This window comes from Oncorhynchus clarkii, chromosome 14 (genome assembly GCF_045791955.1).
Source record: "Oncorhynchus clarkii lewisi isolate Uvic-CL-2024 chromosome 14, UVic_Ocla_1.0, whole genome shotgun sequence".
In the NCBI taxonomy this organism is placed as follows: Eukaryota; Metazoa; Chordata; class Actinopteri; order Salmoniformes; family Salmonidae; genus Oncorhynchus; species Oncorhynchus clarkii.
In genome coordinates this window covers 441,695-465,856 of record NC_092160.1, presented here as the reverse complement: position 1 = coordinate 465,856, position 24,162 = coordinate 441,695, and the positions used below count along the sequence as shown (strand labels likewise).

The following is a 24,162-nucleotide window of genomic DNA, read 5'->3' as shown; positions in this document are numbered from 1 at the left end:
CTTTGACTGACTTTAGCTAAAGTAAGCTAGCTAATGTTAGCAAATAAGAGTAGCTCAATCTGGTAGCCTTCTATTCCACCCTTGTCTGGAAAACACTGTTATTATAGAATTGGCAATATAGCTAATTCACTATTTGTTTGTGTGTTGGTAACGTTAGCAATGATGAATATGTATAAATCTTCTATGGTTGGTTAGTTGGTTCTTAGCCAGTCTCAGCTGAATAGCAATCATGACGCCAAATTTAGTGACGCTAGTTAGCTAACAGCAAGCAGACAATATTGAAATGTCCATGTTGGGTATGGTAAGCTAGTCAGTCTAATATAGATCAATACAATTAGTGGGTGAGGTGGTTAAATTGTGTATTGTTGTGTACTCGGTTGTAGGTGGTACAGAGTGTGATTCCAAGTTGAAGGTTAGTTGGCAAAAATATTTACAAGATGACGGCTAAGATAGCTCAATTTACAGTAAGCATGGTATTAACATGAATTGGGTAGTGTTTGTGTTATGGGGTTACAGGTGGTTACATGTAGCCTGAGGACCACAGAGTCTCTTCCAGACCATGTAATCAATTTAGTCTACCCCTCTTATTTATCTTAGTAAAACTCGTATCTAGAGTCATTTCACAGTGCACTGCTGAAAAATAGCCCAAGGGGTAGCATTTTGGGTACACAACTATGAGGGAGCAGACACACCTTGCGGTTATGGAGCACAACAAGACTGTGGGACAGAAACCAGCAAGGGACACTGAAAGTTATAACATCAAGACTACAGTAAGACTACAGTAATGACACCTCATTATTCTCTCTGCAGATTCTCAAAACACAATACAAATCCATGTCTACAAAAAGCCCCTGCAAAAGGCTGCTATTGACAAGAATGATCTGTCAAAGTCAATGGGCTGGGGGTGATTTACAGACAATACTTTGAGATGAGGAATGGGGTTTTGGTTGTTAAGGGTTGTGCTTAGACCAGCGTTTCCCAAACTCTGTCCTAGGGACCCCAAGGAGTGCACGTTTGGGGTTTTGCCCTAGCACTACACAGCTGATTAAATTTATATACTCCTTATCAACATTTGGTTATTTGAATCAGCTTCTGTGTAGTCCTCCACAGTTAATGTGCCACCAACCTCCTGTGTTCAGAACGACACCTGTTGAGGTATTGCAGGTGGATAGTGGGAAACTGTCACTGAGGATAAGGCGGGACAAACCTGCATTAGCATAATGGGCGAGGTTGAAAGGGTGATCAGAAGGATATCCTGTGGTCACGGCAATTGGGAAATGCAGGGAGCGAGGAGTGGGAAAGCAGAGGGCCTATGGGTGGACAATTGGGCAGAAGGTGGTAGAATATGGACTGGGGGAGAGAGAGATGGGGCCGGCAATTGCATTGGGGAACTTTCCTCTGTGGCTGTTTTGTAAATGTGGACATGATTGAGGGCAGGAGAGAATGGGGTGAGGACGTGAGATGGTATTTGGAGAGATATATAGATAATTGGTTTTATTTGTTTTTAAGGATATATACAGATGGTTCAAAGGACCCAGTCAGTAGTAGGGTGGGGGCAGGGGTGTATATCCCATATTTCAATGTTAGAATATGTAAGCGGTTAACTAATTCTGCATCAGTTTATGCGGCTGAGTTGTTCGCCATGATAGGTTTGAGATGGGTGGAGGAGGTGAAACCACTCAGAGTGGTGAACTGCTCTGATTTGCCTGCAATGTTGGGTAGTGTGAAGATGGGCAGGTCAGATAAGGGAGACTTGTTTGAGGAGATGATGGGATTGGAGAGGATGGGAGTGGTAGTAAGCTTTTACTGGGTTCCCATCGGGTTGTGGGTAATGAGAAGGCCGATGTGGTGGCTAAGAGTGCTGTGAGGAGAGAGGGGCTATTTTGCTGAGGTCCCGCTGGGCCGTAGGGAAGTCAAGTCCTTGATCCGGGCAAAAGGGCTAGGTCTTTGGCAAATGAAATGGGATGCTAGTAATAAGGGGAGACATTTTTTCGCATGTACTGGTCAGTAAAGGAAGAGGTGGGGAGTATGGGATGTAGGAGAGAGGAAGTTGTGTGGAGTAGACTACACTTTGGGCACACAGGGTTTGAATGCCACATTGTGGATGATAGGGAGACATGAAACAGGTCTGTGTGATGAGTGTTTAGTGGGGAGAAAATGGTGGAGCATGTGTTGATATTTTGTGAACTGTATGACGTAGATAGGGAGAGATTGTGTGTAGGGGTTGGGGTTTGGGTGGTGTAGTGGGAAGTGGTGTCTAGGGCTCTATTTCACTTTCTTGGAGGAACAGGACTAGTGAAGATAATTTAATTTAGGTAGGCCGTGACTGGCCTCACACCCCAGTACAGTAGGTGGAGGTGTACGCACCTTAAAAGTTGGCTGTGATCTGCCAACCCAATCCCAAAGGACAGAAGAAGCTGTGCTTCAACAAGTGATTGAGAAGGTATGCTGCTAACTTCCCTTAGTTTTAAAACTATATTATTTATCAGTTGATACATCTATGACCAGTCCCTCAAACAAAATGTTGAATGGATGGCAGAAGTGGATGCTGAGTTCGAATCAAGCAGCGCATCAAGCAAAGTTGGTGACGACAAATGTTCAGAGCGAATATTTTATTTTGATTTAATTGTACATCTGAAGAACAGAGGAAGATTGCAGTGAGCCTCAAAAGAATCCGGACAACAGAAGTTTTGTGTTTTGACTTCGTAGTAGAGCACCCGTCAAAGGAGTCATCTCGGGGGTGACAATGGATGTTCAGGTTGAATACCTGGTGAAAATTCCTGGTGTGGCTGGTGCCTGGCATCTGACCCACTGGGTGAATGGAGAAAGGTAAGAAAGTCTGTTGGTCAATCAAATCTCCTATGCGGAGGAAATGAAAATGATTGAGAAAGCAAATGATTCTATTGAAGAGATTGTAGTAGACGCACCACAGCCTGTAGTAAATGTTTGCTGACAGTCAAAAGACACCCTGTGTGTTAAAAAGGTGGATTGCCACCATTATAAACTGTACGGCATAAGTCTCGAAGTTTAAGAAACTGGACATGTTTGTGGCTGCGGCAGAAACGTTTTTGGACTTAAGGATTTTACATCTGAAGACTTGCAAAGTTGTACAAGCGCCGGAAGACCCTCCCTCCCAGGTTCCCCTTGAGCCTGTGTAGGGATCAGATCTGTTTTAACAGAAAGTTGTTTGATTTAGTTTTATTAATCTATTTTGTTCCATTTTGGGGAATCCTGTTTCCATTCCCGCACAGTAGGTGACGGGATGCACATTAATTAAATTGTGCGATCTCCAATGTACCATCGAAGAGGTCAGATAAAGAAGAACATCAAGACGAAACAGGTGCTATACAAGTGGGATGCAGAAAGAGTTGAAGGAGAAATGGAAGTGAATGAGGGCGAAGTATTGGAGGTGATAGACGTGTTGAAGTTCTCAGAGCCCGAGGCTTGCACCAAGGGTCAGGATAAAGGTGAGGAGTGAAGTTTATGGAAAAAGTGGACCCTTGCCTTTTTGCTGAACCATTTGAGGTTTCAGGCTGGGTGAAAACAGAGTTGGGTGCTGTTGAATCAGTGAGGGTATCCAGATGTGGTATTGTGATAATTATATGTTTCTGCTGGTCAGAGGGAGCAAGCACTCCATGTTAAATGAATGGGGGCAAGAGATGTGAATTGTTTTGTTCTCAAGAAAAGGGTGCCATTGAAAGGAGTGAATACTGGGGTAACGGTAAATGTGAAAGCTGACCAACTGAAGGGGAAGATTCCCGGTGTTTGTGATGCTCGTCGTTTGGTGTGACGCAAATAGGGTGGCGTGATTGGAGAAACATGGTTGTTGTCTGTTTTTTTAAAGTTTTGATGTTGTCTTTGCCTGACAAAGTGAAGTTAGGATATATAAGTTATCCTGTACAAGCTTTAATGCCAACTACATTACGTTGTTACAGGTGTCAAGCTTATGGGCATGGGGCAGCAGTGTGTAGGAGGGAGCCTCCTAGGTGTGCAGAAGAGCATGAGACAAAGGAATGTGTAGCATTGGGGAAAGTAGTGGTTTGTGTTAATTGTAGGGGGCTGGGGATCAGAAATGTCCTGTATGAGAGGCAGGTTGAGGTTTCCAGGGTTAGAGTAGTGCAGAAGTTGTCATATGCTGAGGCAGTGAAGAAAGTAGAGGAAGATGGGCCAAGGGGAGGGATCCTGAGAGGAGTGGTGAGAGTAGTTTATCTGTAACAGTACATAGGGATCCACCAACAAGGTATATATGCTTCAGTAAGATTTCATTTTTGACATTTATATTAATGGTTATCAACTGTACAGCAGGGATGGAATGTAAATTGCAGAAAATAGAGGTTGTGGTGGCAGCTGTAGAGAGGTATTTGGGTGTGCGAGACTTGAAATCAGAAGAGTTACAGGGTGTGTTTGTTACGGTTTTCTTGCGGTGAAGGAGAGTCGGACCAAAATGCAGCGTGGTATTCTTGATACATGTTTAATGATGATGAAAAAACGAACAATACAAAAACAACAAACGTAACGCGAAAACCTATACAGCCTATCTGGTGCAAAACCAACACAGAGACCGGAACAATCCCCCACGAAACAATCAAAGAATATGGCTGCCTAAATATGGTTCCCAATCAGAGACAACGATAAACACCTGCCTCTGATTGAGAACCACTCCAGACAGCCATAGACTATGCTAGAAAACCCCACTAAGCCACAATCCCAAAACCTACGAAAAACCCCAAGACAAAACACACCACATAATAAACCCATGTCACACCCTGGCCTAACCAAAATAATAAAGATAACACAGAATACTAAGACCAGGGCGTGACAGTGTTAATGTGGTGGTGTCCCATCCTTCCAGGCTGTTGGCCTGAAGTAGGACTAAATACATTTTAATAGTGGAGTATGGTATTTATTTTTTGTGAGTGTAATGTTAGATGGTAGGGTATTTGTTGTATTTTCTTTTTTTGTAGAAAAAAAAAATGAAAAGTATAAGTATAAGTATAATACTCCAGTCTAGTAGGTGGCAGTAATGCAACATTTATTGGATGCCAACGTCCTTTAAATCTCATCAAGAAGGACCATAGACGAAGTGATTGAGTAGGTAGGCTGCTTTTAACCACCCTTAGTTTTAAAACTAGATTATTTATCAGTTTATTCATCTATCACCAGTCCCTTATACAAATGTTAAATTGTGGTGTTGATGTTATGTAAAAGTAAAGCTGATCCCGTTTGTAAAACCAGGAGCTAGAGCTTGCGTAGAGCGTGTTAGCATTGCTAGCTAAATTAGCTACCTTTGTTGGTTGCTAGCTAGCTAGTTGTCTTTGCTTTGTTAGCTAACTAGCTCAAATGCTAATTCTAGCTAGTTTTGATTCGCCATTGCGTTTATTAATTGTATTGCCAGATACATTAGCTACTTGGTTAGGTACATGTCATGCTTAATACACCGTGTTAATTTCAATTTTGTCGTGATAAACCAACGCCTGGTGAGCTTCCCAGCTCAGACCCAGCTAATATTAGCTAACTTACGATATTGTAGCTGACAAGCAGTTTTGTGATTACAGCAGCTAAACGTCAGCAGCTAAACGTTAGCTAAATACATTTCCCCCCCGTTACGTTAAGCAGATGAACACAGAAAGAGAGGGGTTGCAGATTTGATCGATTTTACAAGCTAATATGTTACAAGTTGTCAACAACATTATGCTTTGACTGTGGTTAGGGAGTGCATCTCAGAATACTGTTAACGATAGACTATGGTTTGTGTTCTTCAGCTGCTGTGTTGTGTTCATAAAGGTTAGTTATGGCCAATGGTTTGTTGTTTATCAGATGTGTGAAGGCTTTTTATGTAACTTAATTGGTTTATTTTTCTCTCACCAGATTATTGTTAAATTGGTCCAAGAACTTCGCAATCAGAGTTGGAACAGATGTAGATTTTTCAGTGTGTACTACTACGTAACATTTGACCATTTTTGATTTCACCCACACCTTCCCTATTGCAACATGAGCAGTACAGTAAGTCCTCACATGTGCACCCAGGGCCACGTGATAACCCTCCAACACCTTCAGTTTAATTTTCACAGACATTTAGCAAAGGTGTCTGGTTTCTAAGAAGCAGTGCTTTGTTGTCACAGACACAGAGGAAAAGAAGGACTGGAGTCCCTTCAAGTTCCAGACGCACGGCCAAGAGTAGCAGAGTCACCACAACCAGTGTGCGACCTCTTGCTGCATCAGCAGCAGTCCCAGAGACCATTGATGTGCTGGAAAGCAGCAGGACTGAGAGTGGGTAGCAATGGCTTTATGCTTTTCTGTCATTTTGGTTGATTATGGAAATTCTAACCCATCTATTGGCTGTGCAGGTGAGGAGGAGGTGGTGGACTTGACATGTGAAGGTTCTGAGTTGACTGTGGTTGACTTGACCAACAATGATTCTGTGGTGGTGAGTTTGAGCTTTCTTTATGCAAATAATGATGTATACAAAAAACTGTTTTTAATGTATTTATAAGATTATGCTTTTATCACTGTTGTAAAGACTGAAATGTTGACATATTTGTTTCTTTTCCACCACTGCGTGATTGCAAATTGGGAAACCAGGTTGTCGATGAAGGTAAGTCATTGCTTTTCCTCAATCGCAACAATTATATTTAGATTCAAATATGTTTTGGTCCTCTAATAAAGCAAGCATTTATTACTATGTCAAGCATGAGTTTGTCTATCTGCTTGTGTCTATCTCAGGGCCTCATGGCAGACGTGAAGCTGACAGTGAGAGTTATGTACTGAGCAGTGATGAGGAGGAGGATACTAATGGAGGCCTCAGTGCCGACCTCCTGTCCTCTCTACAGGCCAGCAGTAGAGCCAGGTACTAAGCCCCACAACCCCTCTGACTATGATGATCTCTTCAGATGGCATATCAAACTTTTTTTTAAATCAATTTTATTAGAAAATTGAAGCACACAAATGCAATGTCATCCTCATCCATCCATTTATCCACTCATAATATTGACCACGTGACCACTGAAATCAAGACCTTGAGTTAGGGTACACCCTGATGGTCTCTTGTCCTCCATAGGTCTACTCCAGGGACAGTCAGCTGCCCAGTGTGTATGGACGCCTATGCTGAGGTAAGCGAAGCATAATTCAACATGTGTGTGAAGGTGACTATGTCAAGCTGTAATTGCTGTGTAGCTACCAAGAATGTGAAGTTGTCCCTTCAACTAAGATGGAGCTCTTTCTCTTCTTCCTCTAGATCATTGAAAGTGGGAGGCTAGTAGTCTCCACAAAATGTGGTCACCTGTTCTGCAGTCACTGCCTCCGCGACTCACTGTTGAGATCCCACACTTGCCCAACCTGTAGAAAGAAACTGACCCACAAGCAATGCCACCCCGTATATATTTGACATCAAACACCCATAAGACTCACCCATTGGTTTCACCCTCACCAAACCTGCAAAACCTTTAATTATACCTTCTCATATCACTGCCCCCTACTGGATTTAAGAATAATTTATACATTTACATACACATCGGACCGATTTTGTCTTTCTTCTGCAATGAAAGAAGCAGGAGCATAGGGACGCACTCTTATGCCAGCGCACATTCACTTAGATTTTTGTAATTTTCTTCCACTGATTAAGCGAAAAACAATGTTTTTAGCTCTTAAGAAGCCACATGTGATGTCGTATTGGTAGCAATCACACGTGACTGGCACTCAAGTGCAATGAGAACTCAACTCGAAAGTAGAAATGTCTGTCGATTTTTATTGCTGCTGAGTAGGTGGATGTCTGAACGGTGGGTGTTACTTGAATCTGGTCATCACCATTGTAAATGTTGTTGTATGTTTTGTATATATGGTTGAATGACAAGTTAAGGTGCGCCTAATCTGTAAGGTTCAATAAATTTATGATTGTAAAGCTTTGTTACATGTTTTGCTTACCTGACCCAGATAGTTTATTCTCACAGCCAGCGTGTCTGTGACCGAGACTGTGAGAAGAGACGAGCCCAAACGTAGGACATTGCATTGTTGAGCCCTCATGCTGACTTGCTAAAAAGCTTTTTTTTTTTTATTACATGTTTTCACTGACTTTTACATTGAATTTGTAAACTTTTAATTATTTTTTTATTCTGTACTACATGTAACTTGGCTGACTCCGTTGTGACACACATCCGCTCAAATGTCCACTAAGGGGCAGTATATTCTTGCGCATGCATGGTCTGTTGTCCAATAATAATAATGATCAATGATAATGCAGTTTCCTCTCCATTCTCAGTACAAGGGGTGTGTTACTTGATTAACATATTACCAAACACAGAGTTTATTTCTTGGACCCAGAATAAACCTAGTCCAGGACTAAATTATCTATGGAGATTTTACATGGAGTGTGTTTTAGTCCAGGATTTGGCTTTAATCTGAGTTTGAACAACTGTCCCTTTCTCATATCTAATTTTCTTCAAATGACAATTTTCTCTTATGTTGTTGACCTTATTTCCTAATGTTGGCGCAGTGTGTATTTATAACACCCATACCATTTTAATAAATGATCAGTGTCATATTACATAATGAAAATAGAAGTTCAATTTACCAATTCAGTGTTATTACTTTGGAATTACATAATGCATTCAGCACATTTTAATTAGTGTTTTATTATTATATTTTGGTTTAATTGTTATGACGTATTCCATGATGTTAATAGCAGAACTGCCCTAAACGAAAGAGTTAAATTCTTGAAATGTGTTGAGTAGCTACTTGGGCTACTCTGTGATTGGGCAAAAATTCCGAGGTCGGACGGACCGCAGTTCCCACTAATGCGGTCGATTCCTTGATGGCAAGGTATGTTAGATCAATTATTGCAGTACATTCATTAGATGTAAATGGTATTTGGGATTTAAAAAAGAGAACTGCTTCTCTTCCAAAATGGTTAATGGTAGGAGTTAACTGTAACGCGAGCACAGGGCTTTTATTTAGTTTTGACGCACGCTCGGTCCAGTGTGTTGGGTCTCGCACGAGCGTAATGTGATGACCGTCAATTTAAATAAAACTAGGCATATTTTAGCTGCATGTTTGACTTTCACGTTTTCTAGTGTTATTTTTCATAGAAGGTAACAATGTATCTAGTAACTGAGCCACGGATACTTTGAGCGAAGAGTGCGTGCAGTTCAACTTTTAGTGTTAAACTTTAAGTGGACATTGATATGTTAATTATTTGGATTAAATCACCTTTATTGTAAAGACAATGTAATCATGATAAACTTGTCATTAGTGGGAAACCGATTCAAGACAAATCATTGCTGCTGGACTTTTCAGGTAAGTCCCTAACTTGTATTAATATGAAAGTGTTATTGGCCCTGATCACAGTGTGATTATTTATAAGCCGCTGATTTTAGAAGGATGCAGGTTTGTTGTAGACCTGTAATAAAAAATGCATACGTAGCCAATTCGAATACTTTTTAACTTTCAATTTATACTCCAGATTATTACTTATGTATTACTAATAGAATAATACACAACTGTATTGCATAAATCAATATTGTGTTAATCATTATTATAGTTCTGCTATATTACCTTACAAAACTATTATTTGTAGTCCACATCTTGAGTGTAGAATGTTTTAATTCCACTGATTCACCATTCATGGATCTATGTAGACTATGAGAGTGGATGGGGTTTAGGTCTTTGCTTTCTAACATGTTTAATACGCAGGTGGATTAGCTGTAGCCTATACAACAGCATCTACACTATATATACAAAAGTATATATTAGTGGATTTGGCTATTTCAGCCACACGTGTTGCTGACACGTGTATAAAACACGAGGACACATCCATGCGATCTCCATAGACAAACTTTGGCAGTAGAATGGCCTTACTAAAGAGCTGATTGACTTTCAACGTGGCACTGTCATAGGATGCCACCTTTCCAACAAGTCAAATTTCGGCCCTGCTAGAGCTGCCCCAGTCAACTGTGTTGTGCTGTTATTGTGAAGTGGAATCGTCTAGGGGCAACAACAGCTCAGCCGTGAAGTGGTAGGCCACACAAGTCAACAAAATGGAACCTCTGAGGGCTGAAGTGCGTAGCGCGTACACGTACACTCACTACCGAGTTCCAAAATGCTTCTGGAAGCAACGTCAGCACAGGAACTGTTCGTTGGGAGCTTCATGAAATTAGTTTCCATGGCCGAGCAGCCGCACACAAGCCTAAGATCACCATGCGCAATGCCATGTGTCGGCTGGAGGGGTGTAAAGCTCGCCTACAGTGGAAACACGTTCTCTGGAGTGATGAATCACGCTTTACCATCTGGCAGTTCGACGGACAAATCTGGGTTTGGAGAACGCTACCTGCCCAAATGCATAGTGCCAACTGTAAAATTTGGTGGAGAATAAATCATGTTTTTGGGCTGTTTTTCCTGATTCAGGCTCCTTAGTTGCAGTGAAGGGAAATATTAACGCTTCAGCCCACAATTACATTCTAGACGATTTTGTGCTTCCAACAGTTTGGGGAGGCCCTTTCCTTTTTCTGCATGACCATGCCTCTGTGCACAGAGCAAGGTCCCTACAGAAATGGTTTGTTGAGATCGGTGTGGAAGAACTTGACTGGCCTGCACAGAGCCCTGACCTCAACCCCATTGGAAACCTTTGGGATGAATTGGAACGCCGACTGCAAGGCAGGCCTAATCACCCAACATCAGTGCCTGACCTCACTAATGCTCATGTGGCTGAATGGAAGCAAGTCCCCTCAGCAACATTCCAACATCTAGTGGAAAGCCTCCCCAGAAGAGTGGATGCTGTTATAGCAGCAAAGGGGGGACCATGATTTTGGAATGAGATGTTTGACGAGAAGATCTCCACATACTTTTGATAATGTAGTATGTAACCCATTCTAAGACAATGAGAGGAGGATGTGTGTAGTTCCCCAATAGCTGATGATTTAACAGTCAATTAAACGCTTGTTATGTAGATGTATTTGATCAAAGATTAAATGGAAAACTCTAAAGGATTTTCATTTTGGATTTCAAGTTACTTGTTTGTTGTGTAAACTGGCAGAAAGAATAACTCCTCTAACCAGAAACATAGGGACATATGGACAAAAATAAGAGCTCCTCATTTGATTGAAGTTCATGAATAAAAAGCCTATGTTGCTTTTCCGGAAACACATTTTATAGTGCTGCGGACAGACGTCTTGTGTTTTTCAGTCTGTTAAATGATTAACAACTTATTTTATTGTTATTAGTTTCGACTGTAATTCTGTTATATTTCCTCAATGCCTTGACGATGCCACTTCCAAAAGAAACTTCTGTGAGAAATATCATTTGGTTGTAAAGCATAATATACAGTAGCTTAAGATGTGATATGGATAATAACAATGTGTTCTTGCACCTCTCCTCACTGTGAATTTACTTTTTTTCTTTCTCTAAGATTTCAAGTGTTGAAGCCTTCCATCCTGAAAGAATGGGACTTTTATGCATTTGCCTGCTCATTTGTGAGATGATCCTGTTGTCGGACTGTGCACGGGGTGAGTAGTAACGTAGTAGTAATGAACAATGTGTTTTAGTGGATCTGTAGGCAACCATCTTCAAAAAGTGCCTCACCGCAATGAATCATATCTACTACAAGCTGTACACAATTGTGGTTGTGTAACTCCAAGTTGGTGGTATTGTCCATTCAGGCCAAGGGCCTATCTTCCGTTTTCTAACGGACCTTGCCTAGATCACACAGACTTTGGGACAGTAACCTTTGGGATACCTGGTGTGCAAGTGTCAAGTGAGGCATGCTGATAGAGTGTAGTCCTGACCCTCCTGCTGCACAATCTGAGCTGTCAAACCTAGACTCAACATGCCGCTGGTCGTCTGCTCTGGCCTGCCTGTCTGGGGAAAGCAAAGGGGCATGGGGGGGACCCAAACACACGACGCCCAGGCAGATTGGATCGGTGGGAGCCCTAGCCTTAACAATGCAGCATTCACAATCACACAGTCGAGCCGTCATGGAGACGCTTAGGCAAAAGTAAACAGAGACCCATAAAGAGCAATGTGATTAGATTAGGCAATTATGTTTGTTTGCTGTGCAATGCCACCGCGTTTCCGACCATGACCGGAGCAACACGGCAAGAAGTGCTGTGGGCTTAAAAAGTAGAAGAGACAACTTGTCTTCCTGGTGATGGTATCAGAGGGGTTTTACTCACTAGCTTAGCCTAGCTAGCGCCTTATTGTGTACATAGAGGGGGAGAGAGACTAAACGTTTCTCTATCATGATGGCATGCGGATATTTGAGCAAGGAACTTTTTACCTTTTTTATAAAGTCTGATATGACACGTTTGATAAGACTTGTGTTGAAGGGTTGTGTTGAAAACAAAATACCTCAGAGGTACTGAGACAGAATCAGAGATTATTTTCCAATTGAATGTCAGATTCTTTGCGCTCTATTTTTCCAAACACTGTGATTTTGACGAAATGTGGTGGGTCAACAACGGCTACTCAACATACAGCAGAAAAGGTTAAGTCCACATCAACACACTTCTCCTCATGGAAAACATTTCCTGCATAAAAATCAATATTTTGTGACCTGAGTTTAATGCCTTCATATGTGAACTTTAGGAGAAGAAAAGGAATGGACATTCAAAACTACAGGACAATTAAGACTTTTTTTTTAAGGATTTTTTTTCTAGAGGAAGAGTCCAGGTTGATTTGCTATGATATGGAACTTGGCAAAAAATGATCCCCCAACCTCATTTGAGCGCTCCCCTACTGACCAAGTTTGCTGTTCCTGGTGTGTCCTTGTTGCACGGGGAATGCAGAACATCACGTCAGATGACAAATATTTTCCGCTGCAAGCGGAAGCACAGTTTGGGCTCGGCTGCCAGAGAGACATGTGAACCGTATACGCTTATGCAATGATTCTGGGTCTGAGTCTGAGCAGCTGAAAGGTGAGGATTTTACTCTGTTTGGTGCATGCCTGAGAGAGAGTGTTCATGCATAAATGTGGGCATTAATGTCTGTGCTAACTTTTATTTATTTATTTTTATTTAACCTTTATATTTAACTAGGCAAGTCAGTTAAGAACAAATTCTTATTTACAATGACTGCCTACCCCGGCCAAACCCTAACCCGGACCACGCTGGGCCAATTGTGCACTGCCTTATGCGACTCCCAATCACGGCCGGTTGTGATACAGCCATTAATCGAACCAGGGTCTGTAGTGGTCGCCTCTAGCACTGAGATGCAGTGCCTTAGACCGCTGCTCCACTCGGGAACCCGACTAAATGGGGAAAACAACGAAGTCATGGGATGGTTGCCATAACGCAATTTCTTAAAATTATGATCACAAATGAAATACAACTGCATTCATTTAGGTATCACTCTTTTGACTCCTTATGACGCACATGATTAAACTAAGTACATTTAAAACTCCATCCACACTGGAGGCAAGATGTGGTGGGACCCAGCTATAAGCACAGGATCTTGGTGCAGCAATGGTAGACTAAATACTACAGCATTGCATTTAAACAAAGGCGACAGGCAGCCGTATGGACGTGTGGGGGCTTTTGGAGGTGGAACTGGTGGGTTTGTAGGGGCCTGCTGTGCACTGTACAAACTAGGACCACCCTGCAGCTACATGCTGGTGTGTCAGTGAGAGGCAGCCTTCCAGGATTCATGATTGAACATCTGGACACGTCTTCAAGAGCAGACAACAAAATGGGCTGATGCACAAAACACATACAATGAGAAGAAGTACTGTCTGCTTATCTAACTTTCTTGTATTCGTCTGAGCCTTTTAAAAGTCAATAGAAACTGAGATGAGGAGTAGCAGCACATTTCTAGAATCTGCTCTTTCTCTCCCTCAATCTCTCCATCCTTGGGCTCCCGAGTGGCACAGCAGTCTAAAGGCACTGCATCCCAGTGCAAGAGGCGTCACTACAGTCCCTGGTTCGATTCCATGCTGTGTCACATCCGGCTGTGATTGGGAGTCCCATAGAGCGGCGCAAAATTGGCCCAGCATCATCTGGGTTTGGCCGGGGTAGGCCGTCATTGTAAATAAGAATTTGTTCTTAACTAACTTGCCTAGTTAAAGGTTCAAAAATACACAGAAAATCTCTCCCTCTCCTCATCACACTGCAGCAGTTTATGGCTAGGTCTAAGCCAGAGGAAATGTGTGAAGTTAATTTAGAGTGTTGGAGAAACATAGCTGACCCATTGGGTAGCCTTTTGTCACTTCACAACCCTTCATAGCTCTGTAGTAAACTAGAGAATATCGACAGAGCCTGGGGTGTGGGTTTAAACAAACAGTAGTTAAAGTTTGAATAGGGATCAATGCATATGTCTAGGTAAAAGGCAATGCTATTAACAATGATCATAAAGTGTGTATATTGAGACATGTCATAAAATGTAAATATTGCAATGTTATAATAAATTCCTATAGTAATTTACATGTAATGGTGCAAACAAAATGTAAGGCACAAAACCATCAGGCAAATCTCACACACAAACCGTTTTCCAGACGTGACAAACATAGCTGAGTGTGAGTAAGGAATGAGAGATCGGCTCCAAATTCATCTCAATGAGGAGGATGGATCCATAGAGAAAGGCTGCTGTCAGACTACAGGCCATCAAGTGGTTATTAGATTGCCAAATGGTGTTTACACAGCCACCATCTTTCTCTCACCCCTTCTCATTAGCATTGGGCTGCTAATCATATTCCTTAGTAATGAAGCTGTATTAGACAGGAGGTCGTACATTGATTTAAGACTGGGAACAGCATGTTGATGATGTGGTTATTAGTAAATACAGGCTGGCTTCAAAAATAACTGATTTGTCCCATTAAATGGGAGCTCGGATAAAGTTAGCTTAGCACCCCTGGTGTTTGGTTTTAATGTGTCCATCAAGACACCTCACGGGGTAGGTTGATGGGATAGGTGTTGTGTGTGTGTGTGAGCATGCAGAGGCGCATGGAATGTGGAGTAGTGTGCCTATATTCTGAGGAGAGCTCCCAACACACAAGCACAGAGCAAGAGAAATAAGAGGCATTTTAATGAGCAGGACAGCAGAGAGAGGGGAGGCATTTTACTGAGCCTGAAAGCAACTGAACAAAGTCTGAAGTAACTGATCTCATCATTTCACCCCATCCAACCTTTACCATCAGCCTCCACCTGGTAATTGCTAAGGCAACATGACTTCACAGGACTGAGGCCACAAATATTAACTGTGCCGAGAGTACGATAAAAATAAGAGCGAGATGGACAAAAATTCATATTACAATTTATCACGATAATGCTAAATTGAACGATAAGTTTATAACAATGTGTACCACTTTTTAAAATGTTATATATTACCCTTAAAACTACTACTACTAATTTGAATGTTAGCTTTCAATTGTAGCTTTCAATTGTCCCATTAACAATCACCCATATTAGCGAATTTATTTTATTTAAAACTTCACATTTCTCTAGTAGGGCCCTATAGGTTATATATCGTAAAGAACAATATCAGCAAAATGTCCACAATAAGTGGTCGGTTTGGCCGGTGTCAATAATTTTCGATGTATCATCCCAGCTTTAGTGCACACACACATAGCCTTTGCAGTACAGTTGAATAGAGGAAAAGAGGGAGAGTTCTCCAGCCAACAAGTCCAACTGGCCTACCAACAAGTCCATGTAATCCTCCAGTCTTGTCTGACATGAGTTCCACTTGGCTAGCCAACCTCTGGGCCAATCAATGTTGCAAAAACATCAACCACTGAAACTAATGCAGTGTTACATCTACATTTTTATTGTGGCTGTTCATTTGTGAATATATTGGAATTGTGCCACTCACTCACTCACTCACTCACTCACTCACTCACTCACTCACTTGTGCCACTCATTCTCACTCACTCACTCACTCACTCACTCACTCACTCACTCACTCACTCACTCACTTGTGCCACTCATTCTCACTCACTCACTTGTGCCACTCATTCTCACTGACTGACTGACTGACTGACTGACTGACTGACTGACTGACTCACTGACTGACTGTGTGTCTTTCCAGCCTGAAATAGCCACAGCATAGACAGACACACATACTTTCACGGACCGAACAATGTATTGTGTTGTGCTGGTGACATAATGGCTTATTGTTGGGGGGCCTGGAGCCTTTGTTTGGTTAGTGCTGGAGGGGTCAGAGGGCAACGGAGAGGACCAGGGAAAGGCCCCAGATCGGATCAGGGAGTGCGCATACCTGACCTCTTACCAGAGGGGCTTACAATAACACATCAGTACTGCAGGTTCTGCTTTTTTTCTCTCTGCGTTCATTCATCCCCCTATTTTTCAGATATGTATGTATAGATGTAAGCATGTACTTCCTTCCTTCCCAGCTGTTCTCTTGGTCACATTACAAATGAGATGTTGAAAAGCAGTCCCTGGACTGGAGACAGCTCTCCTTGTTTTCTTTTGTATTTTGCGTGTCAGTTTGTGTTGGGGCCTGTGTCCCTGAGCAGCTGTGTGTGTGTGTCCCATGTCAGAGAGACAGAGAGGAGAGGGCTCCCCCAGCTGAGAGAGAGAGATGCCATTCTGGGACCTAAACAAACAGAGCATTAATGTGATTGATGGATGGCAGACATATTGTGTGTCCTCTACACCAGTGGTTTTCAAACCTCTGCTCTTGGACCCCCAGATGTTTCACAATTTTGTTGTAGCCCTAAACTAGCTAACCTAATTCACTTTATCAAGGGCTTGATAATTATTTGAATCAGGTGTGCTTGCTCTGGAATAGTTAATTTACATGGAACGGCTGGCGTTCCCTGATGAGAGATTTGAAAAAGTGTCCATTGATGCATGTGTCCATTCCCTAGAATAGGGTTCTATTTGTGACACACCCATAGATTGAGTCAGTTGCTCTCACTCTTCGCTGCCTGCCGCTGGTTTGTTTGAAGTGTGGGACCGACCCAGTGCCCCCTGTGCTCTCTTCCTGAACATCCTGAACCATCAGCCTTCACAGGCATTTATTTTGGTGCTAAGGTGAAAGGTTAGCTGTGTATCCTAAAAAATAAAAACATAACAGAGGTGATAAAGACACTAAATGACTGAGGCCATGTCTTATGTATGTCTGAATGACTTCACAGAGCCCCCCCATAAGCCCAGGTTGTTTTCTCCGGTGAAGTCCTTAAATCAGGATGTACGTCACTCTCGTCAGAGATTGTCTTTCATTATTATTTTGTGGAGTTCTGTTTGGCTTTGTGATGGTAAGCTGTTGGGCAGCACTAGAAGAGTGGACTGACAATAGTTCTGCGGTGTTTTTGCCCGTAGCCACACGGATTGCAGTTGCCCTCAGGCAGAGAAATGGAGGCATAGCACACACACACACACGGCTTGTTCATTACGCCAGCTGTTGGGGTGGAATCCACACTGCAGTCGGAATGTGTAAGGATTGTGAGAGTTGTGGGGGTGGTTTAAAAGTTTGGAATTTGAAGGCTTTAGCAACCAAGGAACCTTTGCTACTAGCTGCAGTGTTGTGGCCTTTTCAATCAGGTAGTTGGGACACAGACCCAGCCAAACCCATTGGCTCCAGACAGGAATTCGGAACCACCTGACTGGTCCAGGCACAGCATTTAGTGGAGGAACTTTACGGCGTCTGGGTGTCTGTCTGGAGTGTCTAGGCCTACACCTGTGGGATTCTTCATCTGTTGCTGCCTCTTAAATCTCACCCCCAGCCCTATGGTGGATCAGGCCTGATTAAATGACCATGTGATATGACCATGGCTCACTATGAAAAGGTGTGGCTGTCTTTCCCCCTCCAGTTTTGGAATCCTTTGTCTACTGGAGGTGTCACCGTCTCACAGTGTTGTTCTCACAGTTGGTTTGTCTTTAAGTTTAGAACAGCACAATCTATTGCCTCCCCCAGTCTTCCTCAATAGGATTTGAATGGGCCTGAGAAACGTGTGTTTCTCTTGAGCATGAAATGAAAGACGTAAGCAAATCCTCCACAGGGTATTCAAACTCTGCACATTTGATGTCCTCCCCATTTCCTCCATCTTCCTTTCTCAAATTTTCTCTCTTTTTAGCATTGTAGTATTCAGTTGAAGTCCTCTATCAACAAAATAAAATCCTCATATTTTGCCATCTGCACTGTGAGTGTCTGGGGCTGCTAATTGACACCTTGTGGGCTCCAGCATTCATGTATAGCGGTGCCAATCCACACTGGCCCGCAACACACAGTTATACACTCCAAGGACAGCATCGTTGGTGCAGTGTGCGCCAAGTACTGCCGTCATCTCATATCTGGAGCTTGACCATTCAAAATGTTAATGAGATTATATTGTGTACATCACTTCTCTGTCTTAACACATTTTCTTTTAAATGACATGTTGTCAATTCTTTCTATGTAGATTTGAGCTGACTGCTGCACTTCATTGTTTGTATGTACACCTCATTAAGATGTCAGTGAGCGCGATATGAGAAAGGGAGATGCGCCTCAGTGCTTTTCTCCGTCTGTAGACACACATAATTTTTGTGTTTCCCTGAGGAACAGTTAGCCTCAGTGTGTCAGGGCCAGGTTGACCCTGCACTCAATTGACTGTGGTTTTGGATGATACCTTTTCGAACAGAGACCTGCGCAGAACAAATTGAGTTAGTCATGGCTGAGACTCGGTGTGGAATGTGGGAGGGAGGCAGGGGTACATATGGGTGTGAGGTGGGGAGATCAGAGGGTGGAGTTGCAGGGGGAAGGAATGCTTGACTCCTCCAACCAGTGGAGGAGGAGGACACGTGGGAGAGAGAGAAGAGGAAGCACATCTCCAATGTACCAATTACGACCTGTGCATTTTAATTGAAGTCATTTTTTGGTGTGTTTTGCTTTTAAAAAAATATTTAATTTACTTTTTTGACAATACAAAAACATCCATAGATAAAACAATAGACAACTGAACATTAATGGCATACATATGAAAACACAACCATTTGCAATATTCTACCTCTAATGTAAAATCCATATCGCTCAAATCTATTTGGATGAAGATACCTGGTAAGATTTATGAATTTATGAATAACTCTGTTGTTTGCTCTGTTTTTATGGTGGGAAAAGTATGGCTGCTCTAGTCTAATAGTCTATGCCTAAATCAATATTGGCCTTTGATTGCTGGAGAGGTCCATGGCAGGTGCTGGTGTAGTCTACTGGTCTATCAGGAGTGGGGGCAGAGCCGGGAGAGCCATGTGCCTCTCAGATAAGCCCCAGGGGAAGTGGGATCCAGCGGGCTCTCAACCCAAGCCACTATCAGGCCTCTGGAGGCAGCTGCTGTTATACGTTAACATCATGTCATACGACACCCCCCCGCCCCCCACCACCCACGTTCAGACACTCAATAACACTTTCATTATGGCAGGTATCTTTGTTTTTTTCACTGTTGCAGTGATTCAGTAGCATGTACAGTGCATTCAGAAAGTATTCACACTCTGTTCCCTTTTTCCACATTTTGTTACGTTACTGCCTTATTCTAAAATGTATTATATTATATTTGTTCCTCATCAGTCTACACACAATATCTCATAAAAACAAAGTGAAAACAGGGTTTTAGTCATTTTTGCAAATGTATTAAAAATAAAAAAACAGATACCTTATTTACATAAGTATTCAGAGCCTTTGCTATGAGATAGAAATTGAGCTCAGGTGCATCCTGTTTCCATTGATCATCCTTGAGATGTTTCTACAATTTGATTGGAGTCCACCTGTGGTAAATTTAATTGATTGGACAGGATTTGGAAAGGCGCACATCTGTCTATGTAAAGTCCCACAGTTTGACAGTGTATGTCCGAGCAAAAACCAAGACATGAGGTCGAACAAATTGTCTGTAGAGCTCCAAGACAGGATTGTGTCGAGGCACAGATCTGGGGAAGGGTACCAAAACATTTCTGCAGCATTGAAGGTCCCCAAGAACACAGTGGCCTCCATCATTCTTAAATGGAAGAAGTTTGGAAAGACTCTTCCTAGAGCTGGCAGCACAGCCAAACTGAGCAATCGGGGGAGAAGGGCTTTGGTCAGGAAGGTGACCAAGAACCCGATGGTCAATATGACAGAGCTCTAGAGTTCCTCTGTGGAGATCGGAGAACCTTCCAGAACGACAACTATCTCTGCAGCACTCCACCAATCAAGCCTTTATGGTAGTGGCCAGACGGAAGCCACTCCTCAGTAAAAGACACATGACATCCCACTTGGAGTGAGTAAATATTTGTATGACCATAATAAGTTTCAACAACTGAGACATAAACTGAACAAGTTCCACAGACATGACTAACAGAAATTGAATAATGTGTCCCTGAACAAAGGTGGGTTCAAAAGTAACTGTCAGTATCTGGTGTGGCCACCAGCTGCATTAAATGCTGCAGTGCATCTCCTCCTCATGGACTGCACCAGATTTGCCAGTTCTTGCTGTGAGATGTTACCCCACTCTTCTACCAAGGCACCTGCAAGTTCCCCAACATTTCTTGGGGGAATCGCCCTAGCCCTCACCCTCCGATCAAACAGGTCCCAGATGTAATCAATGGGATTGAGATCCGGGCTCTTCGCTGGCCATGGCAGAACACTGACATTCCTGTCTTGCAGGAAACAGAACAAGCAGTATGGCTGGTGGCATTGTCATGCTAGAGGGTCATGTCAGGATGAGCCTGCAGGAAGGGTACCACATGAGGGAGGAGGATGTCTTCCCTGTAACGCACAGCGTTGAGATTGCCTGCAATGACAACAAGCTCAGTCCAATGATGCTGTGACACACCTCCCCAGACCATGACGGACCCTCCACCTCCAAATCGATCCAGCTCCAGAGTACAGGCCTCGGTGTAACGCTCATTCCTTCGACGATAAACATGAATCCTACCATCATCCCTGGTGAGACAAAACCGCGACTCGTCAGTGAAGAGCACTTTTTGCCGGTTCCTGTCTAGTCCAGCGACGGGGGTTTGTGCAGTCCTCATGCCTCCTTGCAGCATGCCCAAGGCACGTTCATGCAGATGAGCAGGGACCCTGGGCATCTTTCTTTTGGTGTTTTTCAGAGTCAGTAGAAAGGCCTCTTTAGTGTCGTAAGTTGTCATAACTGTGATCTTAATTGCCTACCATCTGTAAGCTGTTAGTATCTTAATGACCGTTCCACATGTTCATTAATTGTTATGGTTCATTGAACAAGCATGGGAAACAGTGTTTACAGATCTTCATTGTAAAGTGTTTAAAGTTATATGGATTTTTATGAATTATCTTTGAAAGACAGGGTCCTGAAAAAGGGACGTTTATGTATATATATATTTTCTTTAACCTTTTATTTAGCTAGTCAAGTCAGTTAAGAACAAATTCTTAATTACAATGACAGCCTACCGGGGAGCAGTGGGTTAACTGCCTTGTCCAAAGGCAGAACTACAGATCTTTACCTTGTCAGCTCGGGGATTCGATCCAGCAACCTTTCGGTTAAGAACTAAGAACATGAGAAACAAGATTCTCTGGTCTGATGAAACCAAGATTGAACTCTTGGTGGAATGGAGGAATGCTGGCACCATCACTACTATGAAGCATGGTACTGGCAGAGTCATGCCGTTGGGATGTTTTTCAGCGGCAGGGACTGGGAGACTAGTCAGGATTGAGGGAAAATGAACGGAGCAAAGTACAGAGAATCTTGAAAACCTGCTCTAGAGCGCTCAGGACCTCAGACTGGGTCGAAGGTTCACCTTCCAACAGGACAACAACCCTAAGCACACAGCCAAGACAACACGGAATGGCTTCAGGACTTGTCTCTGAATGTCCTTGAGTGGCCCAGCCAGAGTCCGGACTGGAACTGGAGAGACTTGAAAATAGCTGTGCAGTGATGCTCCCCTCCAACCTGACAGAGCTTGAGAGGATCTGCAGAGAGGAATAGGAGAAACTCCCCAAATAAAGATGTGCCAAGCTTGTAGCGTCCTACCGAATTAGACTCGAGGCTGTAATCGCTGCCAAAGGTGCTTCAAATAAGTACTGAGTAAAGGATCTGAATACTTATGTAAATGTGATATTTCATTATTTAATTTTTTTATACATTTGCTAAAATTTCTGATTCTGTTTTTGCTTTGTCTTTATGGGGTATTGTGTGTAGATTGATGAGGAAAAAAACTATTTAATCAATTTTAGAAAAAGGCTGTGACATAACAAAATGTGGAAAAAGTCAAGGGGTCTGAATAGTTGTATTCTTTCCGAATACACTGTATGTAAACTTAATCTGCACAAACACCTGAAATACCAGAAATAATACTATATATGTGGAGCCATGTCATTTTGTTGAAAGCAGTACAGCCACTGATCATTTATAGCTTCCTGTTTTACATCGATCATCATATGGGGGGAGGGGGGGACTGTGTTGGTGTGTGGGGAGCTCTGCTCAGAATATAGGCACACTACTACTGCTCTTCCATATGCTTTTGCATGCTAGGCCTAGGCTAGGGAGACAGAATACTTGGGTTATTTGTAGCCTACTCACAGCACAGTTACTCTTTGTGGCCCTGGTCCTGTGAAGTCCTGTTGCCCTATTAATTAATAGGTAGAGTCCGATGGTCAAGGTTGGTTGGGGTGGAATTAGTTTGTTCAGTTGCTTCCCAGCTCAGTAAAATTGAGAGGGGGATGGGCCGATACTCATGGAGGGTCATTTTTAGCTACCCCCTGTGAAATACTGTATAAAGCCCCTATAGTGGCAGTGTAATCTTAGTTGTGGCCTTTAACACACTCTTCCTGCCACAGCTTTCCAGCTCCTCTCCCGCCTATACCCAGGTCACAGGCCTTGGAATTATCTGCACATTTTACCTAGTTTTTTTAATCACTCCTTTCCCTTCGAATACGTCTGGATAATTGTCATTCAGGCCCAAGTTTTCTTCGACTGGGTTCCAGTAAAATACTTAATAACCTTTTGGAAGAATGCTTTCCATTAAACTCTACCTCAGGATATTGGCTTTTTGATTGCTCTTTTAAAATGCTTCTGAAACTGTTAATCTTTTTTTCACTGATTTTTCAGTGCATGTTCCAGGTCTGATTGCAACATTTCTTTATTTTGCAATCTGTTTTGTTAACTCTAAAAAAGACAGGTGTGTTTGAAGATGAATAGAGATTAATAGATTTTGGACAAAACAAGTGGTAATTGTGGGGGCTGAATTTCTTCTAGTTCTCAGTTAACTCACTGCCATTACTCAGAGCTAGGACAATGGAATTGGTTTTGAGAAAGGCCTCCTTGTGGTTCTTTTGACATGGCCAGGCTTTTTGTCCAATGAATCCCATGGACACATGGCGTCTTGTTTTCACAACCAGGCAGTCGGAACATTCTTACTCAGACAAATCAATAATGCATCAGTCAAACGGCGCACATCATGACAGAAAGAAAATGGTGGAGTGGAGCTTCACAGGAGCACTGATGTTTAATTTTGTCTGCCTGAAACATGGACCTCAGACCTCGCCCCTTTTCTCAAAACAGCGAGTGGAACTTTAAGGATGGAATTTGCTGACTGGTAAGTGTGGCAACATGATCCGCTCAGTGCCCAACACCACTCGGCTTTCCCAGAACCCTGTGCTAACACGGAGTCCCTCCACCAGCCTAGAGCCGCAGGGCTGCTAAAGGGGGAAGGAGACGCAGGCTGGATTCATATGTCTTTTTCTCTCCCTCTCCCTCTACCTCTATTCCTCTCTCTCCCTCTCTCTCACCCATCCTCTCTTCCTCTCCTCTCTCTCTTATTTCTGCCATGTAACAAATGTCAAGAGGTCAGAGAGGCACTGTAGTAACTACACCATGTGGGTTGATTGCAACTGATTATTATTAATCTATAATTCAGGAGGACCTCTGAAAAATTATTTTCAGATAAGTCACTTCAGTAATGGTGATATTATGAGGAAAGTGTGGCTGTGATTTAACTTCCCAGTGCTTAGTGTAAACGTATCCACCTCCCAGCCCCGGGCTAGTGTTAACTGTTATGCTTTACCAATTGGGAGCAATTGACCTATTGACAGCGGTTGAAATTACCTGTCTAAAGGAGAGGCAGTGCGGTCTCTCTAAATGTGTAGTCATCACTCTGCCGGGTAACCCTAGGCTATGGGGAAGGAAGGAGTAAGAAGAGCGAGAGACTGAGGCTCTCAGGGGGTGTTTAGAAAGCTATGGGTGGAAAAAAGAGAGAATGTGTGTCTTGGTTTTCCAACCAGGTGACAATTGTGATGGGCCTTTCTGTT

At 42.8% G+C, this 24,162-nt stretch overlaps 2 protein-coding genes across 7 annotated transcripts in view; both read left to right on the top strand.

Annotated features, from left to right (window-relative positions):
- The first annotated feature begins 5,066 nt into the window (after positions 1-5,066).
- Positions 5,067-8,611, top strand: LOC139366115 (E3 ubiquitin-protein ligase RNF4-like). 4 transcript variants are annotated; one of them, XM_071103223.1, is made up of 8 exons: positions 5,067-5,091; positions 5,869-6,003; positions 6,123-6,270; positions 6,348-6,427; positions 6,583-6,595; positions 6,724-6,847; positions 7,058-7,109; positions 7,235-8,611. In XM_071103223.1, the coding sequence occupies exons 2-8, from the start codon at positions 5,992-5,994 to the stop codon at positions 7,382-7,384; spliced, it is 579 nt and encodes a 192-aa protein (XP_070959324.1). In that variant the 5' UTR covers positions 5,067-5,091; positions 5,869-5,991; the 3' UTR covers positions 7,385-8,611. The 4 variants fall into 4 exon arrangements, with proteins under 4 accessions (XP_070959324.1, XP_070959323.1, XP_070959326.1 ...); XM_071103222.1 differs by having other exon boundaries at positions 5,067-5,095; XM_071103225.1 differs by lacking the exon at positions 5,067-5,091 and adding an exon at positions 5,140-5,784.
- Positions 8,612-8,720: 109 nt separating this feature from the next.
- LOC139366114 (fibroblast growth factor receptor like 1a) overlaps positions 8,721-24,162 on the top strand; it is a 63,619-nt gene continuing 48,177 nt past the window's right edge. Inside the window, exons 1-3 of one of the 3 annotated variants that reach the window (XM_071103221.1) lie at positions 8,765-8,814; positions 9,245-9,288; positions 11,396-11,492. In XM_071103221.1, the coding sequence (XP_070959322.1) occupies positions 11,429-11,492 (64 nt within the window). In that variant the 5' untranslated portion in view covers positions 8,765-8,814; positions 9,245-9,288; positions 11,396-11,428. Of the gene's footprint in view, positions 8,815-9,093; positions 9,289-11,395; positions 11,493-24,162 lie in introns of those variants that run through there. The other 2 variants (XM_071103220.1, XM_071103219.1) reach the window with 2 other exon arrangements.

Coding starts and splice junctions, on each gene's coding strand:
- LOC139366115 (XM_071103223.1), top strand. Junction 6,271..6,347: donor GGAAAGCAGCAGGACTGAGA/GTGGGTAGCAAT, acceptor TTGGCTGTGCAG/GTGAGGAGGAGGTGGTGGAC. Junction 7,110..7,234: donor GTATGGACGCCTATGCTGAG/GTAAGCGAAGCA, acceptor TTCTTCCTCTAG/ATCATTGAAAGTGGGAGGCT.